This window comes from Tachysurus vachellii, chromosome 4 (assembly GCF_030014155.1).
Source record: "Tachysurus vachellii isolate PV-2020 chromosome 4, HZAU_Pvac_v1, whole genome shotgun sequence".
NCBI classification, from domain to species: domain Eukaryota; kingdom Metazoa; phylum Chordata; class Actinopteri; order Siluriformes; family Bagridae; genus Tachysurus; species Tachysurus vachellii.
The window spans coordinates 21,480,623-21,500,639 of NC_083463.1; the positions used below are offsets into that span (position 1 = coordinate 21,480,623).

The 20,017-nt window shown below is 36.7% G+C and overlaps 1 protein-coding gene across 2 annotated transcripts in view; it reads right to left on the minus strand.

Moving 5' to 3' along the window:
* Nucleotides 1-1,517: 1,517 nt before the first annotated feature.
* mst1ra (macrophage stimulating 1 receptor a) overlaps nt 1,518-20,017 on the minus strand; it is a 19,974-nt gene continuing 1,474 nt past the window's right edge. The window contains exons 2-21 of one of the 2 annotated variants that reach the window (XM_060868335.1): nt 15,856-17,126; nt 12,854-13,024; nt 12,634-12,759; nt 12,010-12,186; nt 10,468-10,628; nt 10,230-10,365; nt 9,735-9,871; nt 9,474-9,650; nt 8,344-8,437; nt 8,059-8,268; nt 7,771-7,917; nt 7,014-7,167; nt 6,690-6,767; nt 6,156-6,362; nt 5,936-6,016; nt 5,478-5,659; nt 4,411-4,520; nt 3,518-3,683; nt 3,234-3,370; nt 1,518-2,882 (exon numbers count right to left, since the gene is read on the minus strand). In XM_060868335.1, the coding sequence (XP_060724318.1) occupies nt 2,636-2,882; nt 3,234-3,370; nt 3,518-3,683; nt 4,411-4,520; nt 5,478-5,659; nt 5,936-6,016; nt 6,156-6,362; nt 6,690-6,767; nt 7,014-7,167; nt 7,771-7,917; nt 8,059-8,268; nt 8,344-8,437; nt 9,474-9,650; nt 9,735-9,871; nt 10,230-10,365; nt 10,468-10,628; nt 12,010-12,186; nt 12,634-12,759; nt 12,854-13,024; nt 15,856-17,046 (4,089 nt within the window). In that variant the 5' untranslated portion in view covers nt 17,047-17,126 and the 3' untranslated portion in view covers nt 1,518-2,635. Of the gene's footprint in view, nt 2,883-3,233; nt 3,371-3,517; nt 3,684-4,410; nt 4,521-5,477; nt 5,660-5,935; nt 6,017-6,155; nt 6,363-6,689; nt 6,771-7,013; nt 7,168-7,770; nt 7,918-8,058; nt 8,269-8,343; nt 8,438-9,473; nt 9,651-9,734; nt 9,872-10,229; nt 10,366-10,467; nt 10,629-12,009; nt 12,187-12,633; nt 12,760-12,853; nt 13,025-15,855; nt 17,127-20,017 lie in introns of both variants that reach the window. The other variant, XM_060868334.1, reaches the window with a different exon arrangement.

Genomic DNA, 20,017 nt, shown 5'->3' on the forward strand with positions numbered 1-20,017 from the left:
TATGCTGTTGGCTGGTGTTTGGGTCTCTCGAAGCGAGCATAAATCTCATTCAGCTTATCTGGGAGTGTGATCTTGGGTTGTTATGTTTTTGGAGTTTACATTTACATTTACAGCATTTAGCAGATGCCCTTATCCAGAGCGACTTAAATTTTATCTCATTTTCATACAACTGAGCAATTGAGGGTTAAGGGCCTTGCTCAGGGGCCCAGTAGGGGCACGTAGGAATCGAACTCACAACCTTACAATTGGTAGCCCAACACCTTAACCACTAGTCTACCACAGTTATGTTTCCCTGTCTCTTCTGCCAGTACTTTATGACGTGCTGAAGAACTTGCCACATGTGCTGTCAGTCTGCAATGTTGTACTATCCCTCCAGCCTCAGACTGTAGTCTCACTTGGCCTTACTGATTGATTTGCGTAGGTGGTATCTGGCTCTTTTGTATTCCCCAGTGTCTCCTGAGACAAATGCGGTGGAATGGGCACGTAGCATGGCCCGCACCTCACAGCTGATCTTGAATCATTGGGACAGATCTTGCAGTGTTTTGTGGGAATGATGAAGTCCACAGTCCTCTCTCAGAGTGATTTTTTTATTCCACACTTTAACAGTCTTACTTATTGGGGGGCTCACTTGAGGAATTGTTTGTAGGCTGGATAGGGAAACACTTAGATGTGGTCTGACTGTCCAAAGTGTGGCCAGGGCACAGCTTGTAATAGACTTTTACGTTGCTGTACACTTGGTCGAGAATGTTATTCTCCCTTGTTAGAAAGGAAATGCAGCACTGAAATCCCTTGGTAAATAAAAGGGTCTGCATTTCCCCATTAAAAATTCAATGTCCACAGAACAATGCTTTTCAACATCATCTCCACACCATCTGTTGTTAACCTCACGCAAGGAGATGCCACCTCCTTTGGTCTTTCCTGAGGCTGATGTATGGTGTTTCACTTCCACGATGAATAGTGTGTGTGTGTGTGTGTGAAGGCTGAGAGCCGAGTCTGGTGCTTTGTCCAAGAGACAGGTTTTCATGAAAATAAGAGCACAACACTCCCTTATCTCACACCAGGTTATAATTCTGGTTCTCAGCTCATCCATCTTATTTTCGAGTGAGCGGATATCAGCTAGCAGTAGGCTACTTACAGTAACTGTCTTTACTGACACTAAAGGTAAGGATTTTCAGTCACAGGTACACAGCTAATTAACTCCTAATCATGTAAACTGAAAAATTCAAAGCCTCTAAATGTAATTACAACAATTTCTGGAATCTCTTATGTCGAAGTTATGTAAGTATGACCTTTTGGAATTTTGATATAGTGAATTAAAGCGGAAATAAATGTTTTTAATCATTTGTTTTAAAAATTACCTTTCATTTGGGAAAGAAGATCCAAAAAGAAACTTACGGTAACACGTGTGTTTTAAAATACCAAAATTGTTTATACGTATATAGCCTAGATTTAAAACTCTTGTCTTAACAGTACCTCTCTCAAGGAACCCAGCAATAAACTCAAATAATTATACATAATTTTGCAAGATTATTTTAATTTGCTCATGGTCATGAGTGAATTCTTTTGAACAATACATAACAGATTTGATCATCAGATAATTGGCCCAGGTAAGAACTGGAGGTGAAAAACAGTGACACAGATGATGCCATTGTAGAAACAGGAGAGAACAGTAGTCTAAATGTATTGTATTGTGAATAAATAAAACATACTGGTTATTTCAGTATGCTGTACTTGCTCTATAATTTTACATTCGATAAACATACACTCTCTTTAAACATTTAGTGTGTGTGTGTGTCATAATGAAAGCATGAAGAGGTAAATGTAAGGCATTTGTTCAAACACAGTCGGGAAACAACACTAAAAAAAACAACAACAACAACAAAAAATATATATTTTTAGTGTTGTTTTCCGGCTGTGTTTGAACAAATGCCTTACATTATTAAATGAGTTAAATCACAGTCGGAAAACTACACTAAATAAAAAACAATATAAAAGCAATTAACTACTGGTCAGTGCAATATAAAATTACATATGTCTTCTAAACACAGTAAACATCTAATCCAGACTGACTAGTGCTAACCTGCTAACCTGAGAACAAATTTGGTACCGTATTCCAGTTTCAGTGTCTGATGGCTTGTGCATACAATGTTACTGTAAACTGTAAGGAGTTAATATAGTCAAAATTATAAGCATGAAAATCAAATAAGAATTGATTTTAAATTAAAAAAGAATTATACAATCGCCCAGCTAGTTCTCTAATTTTCTTTTTACTTCTTCAAACCTTCCTTTATTTCTTAAATTCAGCTTGTGTTTCTAACTTTTGGTACATTTTGCACAGGTGCGATTGTCTATAAGCAAGGCACCATAAATATCTAATGGTCAGTTAGAATTTGGAGCGACATGTTCTCTGAACTTTAGCCACACCCACTCAAGGGACAGCTGCATTTTAACCAGCATGATTGAATAATCTGGATATTATTTACGTATTTAAACACTTTCACACAGCAGTAACTCCATCCTGTAGACTGACCGACTGCTGGATTCTTTAGTGACGCAAACTCTGTCCAAATGACACTATGTTTCATACATTCCTCAAATGTCTTTAGATGAACCCCTGAGTAATGTTGGCTGAAGGTTAGGTATCTCCACTGTTCTCCAGCCGATCCAGTGTTTCAGTGCTGTGGCCCTCAGGCAGTGATGGAGAGGCCCAAGCAATGGAGGTGTATGGACGTCTTTGGTCCAGGTTCACATAAGTCACCTGCAGGTTCACATAGTGTTCTCCTTCCAGCATAGAGTGAATCTCCTGCAACTTCTTCACCAGAATGGAGAAGGTCGGTCTGAAATCAGGCTCGGGGTTCCAGCACTGCAACAGGATACACCACCTGCAGGAATCCAAGAAATAGTAATAACACTTAACACAGAGCCAGCAGAATTCACTTTCAATTTAAACATAATGAAAGGATGTTATGCAGAGATACATAGCAATTAGTGCTGACGTTCTGAAGATTACATTTTTTTAGAATGCTGCCCTTATCTGAACAAAAATATTCTGAATGCTAAACAAAAAGTTTTAGTTATTAATATATTAATATTCCATTTTCTATAAATTAGGATAAATGACCATTCACTCAAACATTTGGACCTGAGAAGATATAAAGATAGCTCATAAGAACAGAATTGACATTTTAATTCTTATTAAAAATTATTAATAGCAGATTGGAATGTTCTCTTACAGGGAGTCGAGGCAGTACTGAGGCTGTGGCAGTCGCCGTCCTTGTAATAGATATGGTGTCATATCATATGGGTCAACATCAGGATATGGACTTGCTCCTCTGGTCAGCATTTCCCACATTAACACACCAAATGACCACTAGAGAACACACCAGAGACAATTTCTAAAATAAGATAATCTTATATAGAATAATAAGATCATCAGAATATAGTAAGCACCAATGCGTTGCTCACAATGACTTAAAAAATCATTATAATCACTTACAAACCTATTACAATGACTTACCACATCAGATTTGGTGGTAAATTTCTGAGTCTGTAAACTCTCTATGGCCATCCATTTGATAGGAAGTTTGGCTCTTTTGTGGTCCTGAATGCTGTAATACTCTTTATCCAAGATGTCCCGTGCCATGCCAAAGTCAGCCACCTTGACAGTGAACGTCTCATCCAGCCTAGAACAACAATGTTTTGACACGCATTATGTAAATGTTCAGGTTTTAACAGCAGTATTATTAAGTCCAGTGCTATTGTCTGACAGCGTGATGTAACCACAACATGTTTCGCTGAAAGAAATTTTTGGCCACTTTAATACACTAATACACTAATTATTTTGTACTTTTCACCGCTTTTTCCCCTGTAAAGAACATCCGAGGAGACAGAATTTTTAATAACCGAACACTGCTATTAGTTTATTCATTTGACAATGAAAATAGTAAATTAATCAATGATGTTATTTTGTGATATAGAATATGTTCTAGACAAGACTAGCCTCAACACAAAAGCACATAAGAAGACACAAGCATTTGCCTTGAACAAAACCTATATACATGAACTATAACATGAATGCATTGTTTTTTTAAATTGTTTTCCATTCTATCTTATATTGTATTTCATTTGAAAAACCATATAAAAGCTTCACATTTTCTATCCCTTATTTTTTTCTGGCTTTTCTGGTTGTGTGTTAGATCCTATTGTCACTATATAGAGAAATTCTGCATATATTTTAATATCTAAAAAAAAACAAATTTGCATGATTACATGCAAATTTGTCCATATAAATATTATAGCAAGTTTGGATTTATTTATTTTTTAAGCCTGAACAGCACCTCATTTGTACCAGTTACTACTTAACAAACAATCCTTCTCGTTACCTCATTGGGAACAAAAATAGAAACTTACATGCAGTTGCGTGCTGCCAGGTCTCTGTGCACAAACTTCTTTTGTGCTAAATACTCCATTCCTTTAGAAACCTGAAGCCCAAAACCAATCAGGTCCTTCACTGTTGGATTCTTAAAAACAAAGAATATGAAATTAATGTAGATACACTTGCAGTACTGTGGAATACTGTGCATATTGGTCTGAAGCTATTGATTATTTTAGTAATCGAGTATTCCTTTGAGTATTCGGATAAGAAGTACTTTATTAAAGAAGAATATTAAATGTGCAAGAAAAATAAGACAGGTCTCTTAAAATGAACAACTAATTAGTTTAATTAAAAATGGACAATTTTATTGCTGAAATTAATTAAACCCATTTCGTGCATTTAATTGCCATATTACATTCTCTGGTGGAATGTCAAATTTGGCAATAATGTCTTCAAGCCACTCTGCAATATTTGCAGCTGTGTTTCTTCAAGGGGCGTCATGGACTCTGTGTGTCCAAAGATATGCTGTATACCATCTTCTCTTACTCGGATCTGGTAATATACTGTATATACTTATTTTAACACTTCTGCAGCAATCTCACGTGTTATTTTGGTACCAGAATTATTCAAATACACCCTGAAAACCTCAGATATTACAGAAGAATGCCAAAATGTACCATCATGGCACACAGGGGAGTCTGCCTAGACATCTTTCAAAAAAGATTTCTCTAATATCTCTGATGTACAATAGATAAATCAGTCTTGAAACAGTTAATGGTGAGATGTTATAAAATAGATTTTCATATCTCTCTGGTATTGGAAAACATTGTCAGGCGGAATTTATTTTTTATTTTTTTTTGCTGTGTTTCAGCTTTTCTTACTCTGACCTGGCAATATACTGTATATACTGTATACTTATTTTAACAATCTCACATTTACCTTTATTTTGTTAACAGAATTATTCAAATACACCTTGTAGTTTTTGAGATATACTCGATTAAAATAGAGCATGTTTTTTTTAAAAAAAAAAAAAAAAACATGCCTACGGTGGAAAGGGTTAAAAGAAAAAAGAAAAAGAAAAAAGAAAGCTAGTAATCCCTACCCTGTCTTTAGAGCGGATAAAGTGCCGGAGATCTCCGTGTTTCATGTATGGCAGGACAACAAGAGGAAGGCCATCAGTGGGTATCAGAATTCCCAAAAGTGAGAGCACATGAGGGTGGTGAAAGGCTTTCATCAGGATCCCCTCTTTCAAGAAGAGTTCCACTTCCTCCACATCTGTAATGCCTGGCAATACAGAGCAAAATTCATTATAGTTTTATACAATATCACTGATCAAACTATCATCAGTTATCAAAAACTAAAAAAAACTTATCTTAAATTTTGCAATATTATTGTTACCTAATTCATTTTTTTTATTTGTACTTTTGAAATTTTCAGAAATCAAATTATATTGTTATTGTCTTACACAATAGTATAACGTACAATTTTGAAACCTAATGTAAAACTAATTCAAATAGTATCTGTAAAGTATCTGATGCCATAAGGTCTGAATTCACTCACTGTTTAATGACTTCACTGCACAGTGTTTTTCATGGTTGTCGCTGTCTTTAAGGTAGCCATGATAAACTGTTCCAAAATGACCTGTAGAGCAAAGAAATAAGAACATGGGACAGGACTTCAAACAAATATAAGGTTTCAGATAAGGAGAAAGAATGACGGATCAATATAACTAGATAAACTGGAGAGAAGGGTCATAATATACAGGTATGTAGACATGTACCTTTGCCAATGATGTCGTCTTTCTGGATAGTGAGCTGCTCAGGAGGGATCAGCACATCCTTTACCTCCTCCAGCAGCTGGGGCCTCAGAGCTGATAGGGAGATGGTCTGAGGCGATACCAGAGGAAGAGCAGCAGGGTCTACACCACCGGCATACACCAACCCAGAGAATGCCATGCCTGATCCACGTGAGGTACCAGTGGAAAATTCTATATGACAGATGAAACTTCTAACTTTTACTATACTGTAAATTTATGATTATAATCATCATATACAAATTTGTGATAATGTATATGTTTATAAAATTAAATAAATGAATAAATATATACTGATTCTGTAATATACTGTTCTGACAGTTTTTTTAAATCATATGGCCACTTTCTTCAAATGCGAAGTGATTTGTATAACATTTTGTAAGACAAAAATACTTTTTTGATAAAAGTGTCAGAATCATGTTCAATTCAGTGTATTCATTCTTCACTCTGAAGCCTAGTAAAGTGTAGCTGAGATGAGCATCATAATAATGTCTACTGTACCTCGTCTGTAGTCTCCCATTGGTGAAGCGTCCTCATTTCGCATGGAATACATTGATAACCGAAGCTCTGCCTCCCTAGCTACTAGATATTTTTTTCCACAAATAATTCTTTGTTTATTACAACTGAAATATTACATAAAAAAAGCAATAATGTCAACATTAAATCTTAAATTGGCTGCTTAATGATCTACATGGTGAATTCACGATAACAAAACATATTCAGTGGATTATTTTACATCATATAGTCTGACATAAGTATGCTGCAGAACCACATTTAATTAACCTAAAGTAGAATCAGTAGAATTTACCAAATACATAGTCTCACCTTTCTTCCTCTTGTGCCAATGGTTCATGAGTGCAAATGCTAAAGCGGCCCCTACTGCCAGTGCTGCAAGTATACCCAACACAATGCCAACAGGAAGGTGGCTGCTGGAATATGCCACCCGGCCAACATCATAAATCTCCCCATTTACTGACACCTGTGATGAGGAGAACTAATTTAGTGTGAAGTAGTAATGTGTTTTGCTTCCAGATAAATACAACTGGATGAAACAAAAAAATATGAATGTGATCCTGTTCAGACTCAACTAATTGGTCTAATTTCAGGTACTATCTAATTAATTGACTTTACCTTCCTAAAAGTGGAACAATGCTTATATTTTTCCAACACGATACTTAATATACTAAATTCAGTCTCTCTATTGAATAAGGAAAAAAATGTTTAATTGCATTTATATTACAGAAACAAGGTTAAAAAATAATTCAAATAAATGAAATATCAATCCAGAAATGTTCTGTTTTGACCCTGTCATATGATCAGCTATAACTTGCACATACACCTGCTATAGGAAGATGTGCATGTATATGAAGGGGATTTACATATACAGTATGTCTACTCCCATAAATACTGTTTGCATTACTAACACAAAAGCTAGCTATGACATATTGTATTGTAAACACTTACAATTGCACTGCTGTACAATTAATAAATATGGCTTAAGTTGGTGGAATATCTGTTGCAAAGCAATGAAGAGAGGATTAAACAGCAGAAGACAAAGATCAGCCTAAGTTGGTGCTCTTACCATGACTGGTGCCCCCTTGTTAGGGATCACAACATTTTTAGGGATTCGGCAGGAGATTTCATTTTCCCGGACTTGAGCGTTGCAGTTCACACCATTTATTGTCATGATGATGTCCATGCAATGGCTCACCAAGCTGAGTCTCTCGTGCTGAGGTCAATAACCACAATCATAGTCAGAAGCACTCATAACAAATAATATTCATAACGCATGACATATTCACTTTTACAATATGGCTGAACAATTTAATAAATATTCATAAATAGAAAATATAAGAAAATGCAGACACACATGCAATGAGACTCTGTCCTTCCCAGGTTCAAGTAGAAGCATGTTGTCATCATGTTCAAAGGGGATTGGCTTGCCATTGGGGTAGCAGAAAAAAGGCATTGAAATAAGATTTTTTGCTCCATCCATGTCCACCGAGAGGACACCATCCGAATCCTCACATGCCGGACTCACACATTCCATCTGTGTTGGGCTCACAGGACCTAAACACACCTGAGGGATTTCAGCTGAGTTAATATTGGAGGCACCATAGACAGAAACTTATGTAAAATGTGCTTAAACACTTACACTTTGGATGGGATTTGAGTTCTTGGCTTTGTAATAAATTGTAGTCTGGGACGCAGTGTCAAGATTTTCCCCCAGTATGATGATTTTGGAACCTCTGCATAACAAGACAGCCAAAAAGTATATTTAATTAGCTAAATCTCATAAACTATACAGCCAAAGGTTTGTGGACACTTGGCCATCACACCCTTATGTTGTTTCCCCCAAACTCTAGCATTACAATTTCCCTTCACTGGAACTAAAGGCCTCAAATACGTTCCAGCATGCAGATTGTGAGGATAGAAGCTTAGAGTGGAAGAACTCGAGTGACCTGCACAATGCCCAGACCTCATGGCTGAATGAAAATTCCAGAAAGCCATGCTCAAAAATTCGGTGAAATGCCTTCCTGAAAGAGGGAACAAATCTGAAAAAACATGTTCATCATGCACCATATGGGTGTGATGGTCAGGTGTTCATATACTTTTGGCCTTATAATTTACAATGTATTTGTAACAATGTATTTGCAAGGTATAAGTACAGTTGCATGCAAAATTAACCTTTTTACCCCTTCATTTTGAGGATCCCATGGCAACAAGCACTTAAGTGTGTTTTGGTTTCTATTTCATTGTTGTCTCAACCCCATCTTGTTAGTTTGTTCATTTTTCATTTGTTAAAAGATTTTGCGACAAAATTCTTTAAAAAAAATTTTTTTCCTGAAAGGCATTGAAGAGTGTATGTAAATGAATCACTATGAAAACATGTTGAGGTTTCTAAACCATGCTTAGGACAAAGGCAAGCTAACATTTGGTATAATGCATCACAGGCAAAACTGTAAATGGATTGTTAATGATTATCGGGTTAATTCATTAGCACCATCAGCCACCATTAGCCCATAAGCTTTTATCAGATATTTTGCAAAATGATAGAATTTACATATACAATTTATGCAAATATAATCCATAAAAGGCTCAACATGTGTCTCCGACTGTGTATTTAATGACAATCTCCAAAAATAACCACCAGATTAGCATTAAAGAGCAAATGAATAGGGAATGATTAGCTATGACAGCACATACATTATACATTTTATAATACACCTACATACAGTATATACATATACATATAAGCATACACAATGTTATTGTGGGCCTCACCTGCTGAAGCTGCAGTTAGGCTTTATCTCGGTCACCTTAGGATTCTCCCTATAGCTGAATTGCTTGGTTGCATATATAACTGAATTGTCAATTAGAAGTGACACATTCACATCTGTCAGATCCTCCACTGCCTCAGACATGAAGACTACAGAGGACCAGGTCTCATTGCTAGAAACGCTGTAGAAATATGTTTCAGTTTATGATAGAAGACCAAAACTAAGGCATATTCCATAACCACAAACATACTATATTGTTAAAAACCTTTCAACGTTGGAGATCTTCTCGCCCATCCGGACCGTTCTTGTTTGTCCAGAATCCAGATATTTTCCTGTCAGTGTAATTCTGGTGCCTCCAATCTTGGGCCCAAAGTTGGGACTGATATCAGTGACAACTGGAGTCTAAATGCGAAATAAATCAAACAAACAAACAAACAAAAAAATCAATCCAAGGCACACTGCAAATCATTAGACTTGCATACAATTGAATCACAAGTAAATCATAACTAAATTTTATTTACTTTCTAATACATTTTTTATCTAGTATGAGTTACTAGAACAAAAACTTAAAACAAGGTTATCCAGTCTTATCCAGAAAGGGCTGGTGCAGGTGCAGGTTTTTATTCCAATTCAAAAGGAGCCACACCTGATTTCACATGTTTAATCAGTTTATCTTGAATTTCAATAGATCAGGTGTGGCTGCTACGTGGTTACTTGCCACACTGGCACTTTCTGGTTAACACTGGATATCCCTGCTTACCACAAAGCTGAATCCTTGTATGCGAGCCTGTCCAGAGATGGAGTAACCATTCGCCACTCTCTCTTCATTCACATTCAGGTAAATTTCTACATCTTGCATCACATCTGAGGAATGAGGAAGGAGCCTGCATACCAGCCTAAAAGGAAATTTGATCACAGATTTATTGCTCTTGTGCATGTATGTACATATTTGTGAGTGTGTGTGTGTGTGTGTGTGTGTGTGTGTATGTTCTACTCACTGGGTGCTTTTGCTCATTGTTGGTATTATGGTACAGTTCCTCTGTCCCACAATGACTTGGTGAGTAGATGGAGTGATAACAGGTTTCAAGGGAGACTGTAAATTCCAGCCACAAAGTGTAATCTCTGTTTCACCATCAGGTGGAGCAGTGTTTGGAAAAAACTAAACAGGCATGGTAGAAAATGCTTAGAGAAGGAATAACAGATTTTGGGATAATTAAAATTGTAACCAAAATGGCAAAATATCTAAACAAAACAAAACAAAACAAAACAAAACAACACCACTGGCTGGAATCACATTTATAATCACTTGACTAGTTTCAGATTTTTTAAATCAGTAGCTTTCACTTTAAAACTGTCCTTGCACTTGTCCTTGTTTTATGACAGCAGCTCTGTTGAATTTTGAGCCCTGGTCTTTTACAGCTGAACCAAATAGACATGGATATATGAGATCATGATTCACTCCCACCCAATAAGAGCATGTTTCTTTCCAATGCAATGACAACACGGTTCCCTCCCACTCAATAAGAGCATGATCCTCTACCACCAAGTAAAACACGGATTCTCTCCCAGTGAAATAATAATTCCCTTCCCCCAATGAGAACTACTTTTCCGTTCCTCAATGAGAGCATGAATACTACCAAAGGAAAGATTCCCTTCCAAACAACAGAAGCACAATTTCATGCTTCATAGAGACTTTGATTCCAAGTGAGTTTAATTCCTGTAATTCACACAACCTTCCAACCAAGTGCAACGACAACAGGAACATTTTTGTCACCCCTAAAGCTGACAGCGACTGTTTTGTACTTTATAAACACTGTATCATTTCCATTGGTCTGAATGGTCTGGCAGCCTTCTAATGCATTTTTGTCTGTTCTTATCTATGTGTGGTTATTTAATAGTAGAAGTTACAGGAACAGTGTGTTTCAACTTCAAGATAATATAATTAAATTTACATTTAAACACTGTTCTCTTATCCTTGACACTTGGGAACAAGTTCAAACATGCATCATCTTGGCTGTTACTGAAATACAGTCTTTCTTTGTGTTTCTGTCCCAAACTTAAAACTGTGCTTGCATATACTATAGATAAATAGTAAATAGGCTGAAATACTTGTACTAGCACTTTTTCCTTTGTTTGCCATGTGTACGTTAAAAAAAAAAAAACGAACAAGTTTAGGTTGATGGTATCTTACTGTATGTCTGTAACATAGTGAACCGTTTTTAATGTATTTATCGATAGAGACTTAAAAGCACTTTTGTAAGTTGCTCTGAATAAGGACATCTGTCAAATGCCTCAGTGAGTAAGGCATGACTAAATCTACAACATGTTTTTTTTTGATAGTCCATGTTTTCTTAAATTTAAACAGATGCTGAATATGAATCATTAGTTTCTACTGCAACATTCCAATTTAAACATCTGTTCAATAAGGTAAGAAAGAAACCCTTCCCTCACAACATTCACAGCATCGAGCAGCACATTCAAAATACCGTAATTTCATAAAGCACATAGCTGTTTCAGGTCATTTGAGAATTTTGAATCACCTTGGTGATAATTGGAGGGCAAGTGTTATTACGCCACTGGCCCTGGCATTCAGTCATTTTTGAGCAGTTTTGCGTCCCATCACACCATCCACAGCCCATAAAGCGAGGGGCCTGCATACACTCTGAACAAGTTAGCAGATGTGTGCAGCCTGGTCCTTTAGGAGACACAGTCATCATCTAAACAAATACAAACAAATAGAGACAATGCTACAAACACTTACATACATGTTAACCTTTGACAAAAGACACGATGTAATAAGCAAAAAACAAAAGAGGTTGGTGGAAAGAGTTGGTAAATAGGAGATAAATAAAAACAGAAACAATCTAAAGACATATTTTAGATAAAACAAAACAAATATGTCATTTTGACCTTTACAGATATGTCACCTAGATATTTCACATATTTAAAGCATAGTCATTTTGCTCTCATGCTTACTTGCAAGTTAGTCAAATTACTTACAAATTACTTTCAAATCCTGTATAATCAGTCAGGGTCCACAACAATAAATATGCAAAAGAGAGAGGAAGAGATACACAAAGCGAGCAAAACACAGCATGACCTTAGTAATATGAGTATTGTGAAAGAGAGTGAGAGAGAGAGAAAGAGCTAGAGAGACTTTGAACCTTGTTTCCAACCACAAAGAGCAAAGAGTCCTCAGACTGCACTGCAGCAATAGGGGACACTCTCTCTTCCTCATCCACAAGAGAGTAGTTGGCAAACACAATGGGGCTTGACATTGTCAGAATGACCTGCGTCAAAAATGAGTACCCTTAGAAACAACTCAATTCACAAAGGTATAAAACATTCCATCAATGAACTCCCCACATCTGATTGAGAGATCACCTGTAGCAGTCTTCCACGTTCAGTGCCGATATGAGCTATAGTGTCACTACCAATAGTGGTAACCAAAATGGAGGTGAACACATCTGTCATCTGGCCACTGAAGAAGTCTGTTCTAGAGTGAGGAGTAGCTATCATGGTGGGCATAGCTTCACACACCTGTCTGTCTTCTCCCTTCAGAGAAAAATGGAAAACACAATAAAAAAAAAATGGCATCACCCCCACACACATAATAGCAGTTTTACTTTAAAACATATTGATTATTTTGGTGAGGAAACACTTGGAGCAAATTGCCTTGCCTATTCCCTAAAGTATGAGAACTAATGATAATTATACTGCATTACATACTTGCACAGCTTCCCAAAAGGACAACAGTTCCTCTACAAATGATAGAATTTAACTAATAAATGCCTTAATTATTATTTAGAAAGAAAATGACAAATAAAAGAAAGTTAGGATTGTCGACAGTGCATTTTTGTTTGCAAAAAAAAAAAAAGGTTTACAGAAACTGGAAAAAGATAGCAAATGTCCCGGGAATTTATAGCATTTATAAAGTTCACATTCTAGCCAACTGGATAGTAGCCACTAAAACAGGATGAAGCAACTTTGTGTCAGGAAGTTTATAAATGCCAGATGGCTACTTTTCAACACTTCTGGACTAAACCTAATAAGGTAAGGACGGAATGGATATAGCCAATGACAATGTCATTTATATTAGAGGTTGTAGTATATGGTGTATTACATTAAAGCCATCCATGTCTGTACACTATACACCGATCAGCCAGAACATTAAACCCATCTGCCTAATATTGTGTAGTTCCCCATTGTGCTACCAAAAAATCTTTGACCTGCCATGAAATGAACTCCACAAGACCTCTGAAGGTGTGCTGTGGTATCTGGCACTAAGACTGTATCAGCAGATCCTTTAAGTCCTGTAAGTTACGATTTGGAGCCGATGTGGATAGGATGTGTTTGCCCAGAACATCCCACAGGTGTTCGAACGGATTGAGATCTGGGGAATTTGAAGGCCAAGTCAACACCTTTCTCATGTTCTTAAAGCCATTCCTGAACCATTTTTTCAGAGTGGAAAGACATATAATCCTGCAGAATGCATCTATTGCTATTAGGGAATACTGAAACCATGAACAGGTGTACTTGGTCTAGGTTTAGGTAGGTGGTACAGTAGTAACATCCACATGGATTTTTTAAGGATTCCCAAAAGAACAATGCCCACTCACTGACAGATACCATGTAAGAAGATTATCAATGTTTGATCACCTGTCAGTGGTTGTAATGTTATGGCTGATCGGTGTATATTCACATGTTGCTTTAGTATACCTTCCTGTAAATATGGTTTTGTAAATACAATCTAGAATTTATTTTCCTATTGCTTCTCAGTAAAAGTTAGTTGAATTATTTCTGTTGTATAAGAGACATGGCTTGAATAGCAATCCTGTGTCCTGACCCGATGTGCTTGCAGTAGCAGTCACAGGAAGTACACAATGTCACTAGGATTGCTGATTAGGCAAAAAAAACACGTTCTGCTTACTTGTCAAACAACAGCAGCTGGACATGAACGATGTATTAAATATGCACTCTAGGTATCATTTAAGTGTAGTTTTCGATATATATATATATACATATATATATATATATATATATATATATATATATATATATATAAAAAACAAATTATTATGTTGGCTTTGTAGAAGCCAACATTCTGTTTTCCTATTTAAGCTTAGACAAAAATTTATCAAGAGTAACTCCTCCTAGGGCTTTCGAGCCACATGCACCAAATTCAGATATGTTGTAGACCCTGGTCTGAAGTTTGTTGCTATTACTTTTGTAAGCGATCCGAGTACCGGTACTTCCGGTATCGGGTCTCAAATTGGCCTTTTTTCTCATAGACTCCCATTATAATCTTTGGAGGTTTATAACTCGGCAGGCTTTCGAACTATCTACACCAAACTCAGCCAGCTCCTTTAGGATGATACTCTGAACAAAGGTTTAAATTGGTGTACCGACTGGCCTTTCGGTTGTGCCGCAGCCCCGCCCCCAAAATATGCAAAATCAAAAAACTTTTTACAACATGGACATGTGACATATCAAAACACTCAGAACAATGAGGGGAACTTCCTCACGTGTATTCTGATGACGTCACGTGATGTCACGTGAAAATCAAAAATTAGCACAACATGAAAATGTGACATATCAAAACACATACCCAATGAGGGTATTTGGATGACATCACATGCTCGTCTCCACTTGCCTCCAAAAGTAACACTGACCCTTATGTCCACTCGTCTCCAAAAAGCACCGGCCTTTGCGAATACTTGCAACGTCAAAGCCAACATCAAAGTTTGTCGCGACGAACTTTTCAAATCTAGTTACTAATTAGTACTAATACGTAGAATAAAATACATCTAATAAAAATCCTAAACTACAATGTTAGCTTAATAGACCTCTACCTAAACACTTCAGTTTCCTAAAAAAACAGTCTCTGAATAAATACAAATTCGTATTTATAAGTACAAAATAAGTACAAAAAACTAATTATTTCATTAGTTCCCAGTTGCAATTTTTAAGATTAGCATGTTTTACTGTAACCCAGAAGCCATAAATTGTTTGCATTACACATAACATAAAGCAACCCTGTGTCTGGGTCTGTAAGCAACTATCTAAAAATGTGACTGTATACATTTAATATACAGATATTTAAACGTTTTTAGTCTTGAAGGTTTGGTATTTTATAATGCAATGAGTGTGCACAGGTGCACAACCCTTTAACAAATAATAAAATGAGTCATTTCCTGTAATCGGCCATTATTTTATCTTCTTACATATTCAAGTTAAAACATTACTCTTCTTTTTTCAAATCTTAGCAAATGACTAGGTCAAGGTCAAGTAGTATATAAGAATGTGGCATCTATACTGTATATCAGTTGCTAAGTCTATTAAAAAAAACAGATACATTGTGTAAACTGAATAAGAGAATCATTTACTTCATGAGGACAGCTAGCACTCGGCTGGAAGTAATTCAAGCCCCGGGAAAGGCGTCCGGCTCTCTTTTGGCAGCATGCATCCATACCTTGTTTGATGGCTAGCTTTATGCTCACTATAGAAAATGCGCAAAGGGCAGATCTTCCAGTAGGTTTTCCATCTTTATCAGTAATTGCAAATACTATGTACAAGACGCTGTTCTGTTTCTCCTTCAGGCCTAGTTGATTTGCTAGGTCCTTCTCTGCTATGCTGAAATGAGCTGCTTGAGCTACATTGTACACAACATTCTCAGTGCTTCTCCTCTTCCGCTTGGGCCTGAAGTGGCACTCTAAGACCACCTCTCGATACATCCAGGCTTCTCTATCCCCATTTGGCAGCACCCCCAGATGAGTCTGAAGTTCCGATGTGTTGTCTGAGGGGTTTTCTCTCTGAACAGACAGAAAATATGTATACTCCTGTGTGGAGAATGTATAAATATATTCAATAGGGTAGGGATCCTGGAACATAGGAAGTACTGTCAAGCCTTTGATTTCGACCTCAAATCCATCTTCTGTTGCGAGCAGACGTCGGATTGAGATAGAACGTCTGCCATTATCTTTTGCAATTGTGCTGTTGATGGTAGCAGCTACAAAGAAGTAAGAGGCCTGGCCTTCTTCTACAATGCTGACTTTTGTGCCTAGAGGACTAGCAATGCAATCATGACACTGTGTGAGTGAGTTAATTTCATGTTTGAAAAGACAGCTGACAGATGGTTGCACATCTTTTTCAAGTTCAAGAAACGTACAGCTCCCGTACTGATTGCTACCACATACGTACAGAAACGGCAAAAATGGTTTAGAGTCCAAAAGCAAAACTTGATTATCCGTGTCTTCTGATGCATTTGGATCAGTCTCGAAACCACACTGACATGTCTTACAATCTGGATTGCCGACAGGCCCGGTGCGTAACTCCCATATCTTCTCAAGATTGTTGTTCAGGGCTTCGATGACATTCTGTGAGGCTATATATACCTCAGACAAATCCTGGTACACCACAATGTTCTGGATGGGCTTCAAAGTTTGGAAATGACGCGAAGAATATGGCACTGTAAAATCAACAGATTTCTGTTGGTCTACAGGACAGGTTTCAGCATTCAAGGTCACCTGAATCTGTAGCCAGACACACGCTAAGAATGCCCAAGCCCTGAATAGCATCTCTGTGTCTGCTGTCCTTTGTGCAGCCTAAGGAAAACAACAGTCACTGTTCCTCAAAACCTCTTGATCATCACCAGGATCTATGAATAAAACAGTAGGACAAAGTCAGTGGAAGGAAACACAAGTCAAGTAGTATATTTTTTGTTTCATTATTTTATAAGACTTGCAATCACAGGTCACCACAATTTGTGAAATTCAACAGTCAGGAAGACAGAAATGCCACTGAACAAATACCATTATTACATTTCTATGTTACAAAGGCACAAACATGTTCTAATGTGCTTCTCTAAGTTTTCTAGTATTTTTGAGAATCTCACATTTATAGTACTTAGTGAAGCCCAAATCGCACTGTTCACTTTGGGACATGGGAAAAACACAGTGTTTTTTTTTGTTTTTTTTTTTATTATTTTCACATACATGTATGCATAATGTAAACAAACAAATTATAAAGGGTCCTGTGACATTAATATTTTTAATATTTTGATATGTGACTTTAACCATGTCTAACATGCAACTGCAACTGAACACGACTGTCATTAAAAAATAATAATAACAACAGCATTATGCTGTTACACTAGGTTTAAACATACAAAGACTCCCAGTCGCAAAGTAGCTGGGGATCATTCATATTAAATGAGAGCTTGTGACTTCCAAACATGAGCAACATAAGTGACACTGACCATTTGCGACAAGATGTGAGCGTGTCCAAATATGAGACAAACTAACATTGTTAAACTAGCAAATTAGTGCAGCGACTACCATTGGAGGTAAAGACAGTAGAGTGTATATATACTGGTGAGTTATATTTACAATGCGCTCCCTCAAGAATATTCCATTTTAGCAGCCAAAAAAAAAATTGGAACGCTAATTACACGACCCACTAATAAACATTATTACTATGGCAACCAGTAGCAGGAACGCCTACAGGTAATTTATATAGGAATGTAGCTGTATTATGAAAAATGCCATTTCTCTTACTAGTTTAATATGTATAAATCCTTATAAGAATTAAGAGGAATGCAAACCACTGTTACATCTGATTAGAAGAATATTATATATATATATATATATATATATATATATATATATATATATATATATATATATATATTTAGATTTTTAATTTTTAATGTTTTTTAAAGAAACGGGTTTGTTATATTAAAATTATATCTCAAACAATTCAATAAACTAGTCTATACATTACTGCAAATTGTCAATAACTGTTGGATGAAATTCTTCAAATTAGTATTTGTTGATCATTAAAGCAAGACTTGTGATATATTATTTCAATCTCTTGAAATTAAAATTAGTTTAAATGGTGACAGGGTTTTTTTTAGAAACATCTTAAACCTGTTAAGAATCATAAAGTGTACATCAATTAGGCAAACATTAGGAAAACACCTTACAACCTTCAATGCTATAATACCTGTATGTATTTAGACACACAGTCATAAAGAAGACATTGAGTTTGAACTGGTCAAAACACGATATGTCAGACAGAAACAAATCTAATATATAGCTTTGTAAAGTTTATTTTTAGTTCACTAAAACTAGACATGTTAGCGTTACTGTTATTATAAGCAGTAGCTGATTAGGATAGTTTGTTACTTATCTTGACAATCTTGTGTTGCTTTTACAAGAGACACGTCTAATTACAGTAAAGGCAACAGATAATAATACTCGCCATGTTTACATACGCTTGTTAGAGTATTAAATCCAAACATATAAAATTTCTTCTGTGCTCATGGTATATTATGGGAAATGAGAACTCTCTCTAACTAGTATCAAAAGCTGTCTATTTCCTCTCTACATCTCTTTTGCCGTAATGTAAATGTAAATATCTCCTTCTGAGCTATCTAATCTGACTATACTGTACATAAAAGTGTCATGGTATATTAATATTAGGGACAGCTGGAATAAACACAATAAGTAAACAGACAATCTACTAAAGAATACCAGACTATGTATTAAATATATGCAGTAGGGATTTTGAAGTTAATGCCTTAATACAGTATGTATATTTTCCCCCCAATGCATCTCAGTAGATGTTTTTTTTTCCCCCACATTAAACCTGACCAAGTTACCAGCATCTAGAAGCAGTCTATTGTAAAGCCAAAAGCCAACTGCTCAGTGGAAAGTAACAGTGTAATCTAATATATAATGCACACATGCAATGTGATACATGCAATCTTCAGCACTCCACATAACAGCAGGTCTGATTCCATCTACATCTTTTCAATTACGTTTTCACTTTGCTTATTTGTTAGAATTAGTTAATGCTTATGTGCATGTATGAGTGTGCGTCTCAAATGCCACGTTTCTTAATGTCATTGGTTCACTGTGTTGAATTTTTTTGACACAGTAATCTGTTTTTATCCCTTTATGATCTTATCACTACATGTTCACTTTTTATAGAACTTTTTAATTATAAGGACTTTAAGGTTACATTCATCTAGTGAAGTTTTTACACCCTGTCGACCGTTCTTCTTTTCTGTTTACCGCATCTGTAGCACACGTATGATTGGCAAGAATTGAAACAATTGTACATATGAAACTAGTGTAATTCACGGGTTTGTCTTTCTGAAAAACGGAAATTAGACATTAAAACAGTCCTCTGGGGGGCACGGTGGCTTAGTGGTTAGCACGTTCGCCTCACACCTCCAGGGTCGGGGTTCGATTCCCGCCTCCACCTTGTGTGTGTGTGGAGTTTGCATGTTCTCCCCGTGCCTCGGGGGTTTCCTCCGGGTACTCCGGTTTCCTCCCCCTGGCCAAAGACATGCATGGTAGGTTGATTGGCATCTCTGGAAAATTGTCCCTAGTGTGTGATTGCGTGAGTGAATGAGTGTGTGTGTGCCCTGCGATGGGTTGGCACTCCGTCCAGCGTGAATCCTGCCTTGATGCCCGATGACGCCTGAGATAGGCACAGGCTCCCCGTGACCCGAGGTAGTTCGGATAAGCGGTAGAAGATGAA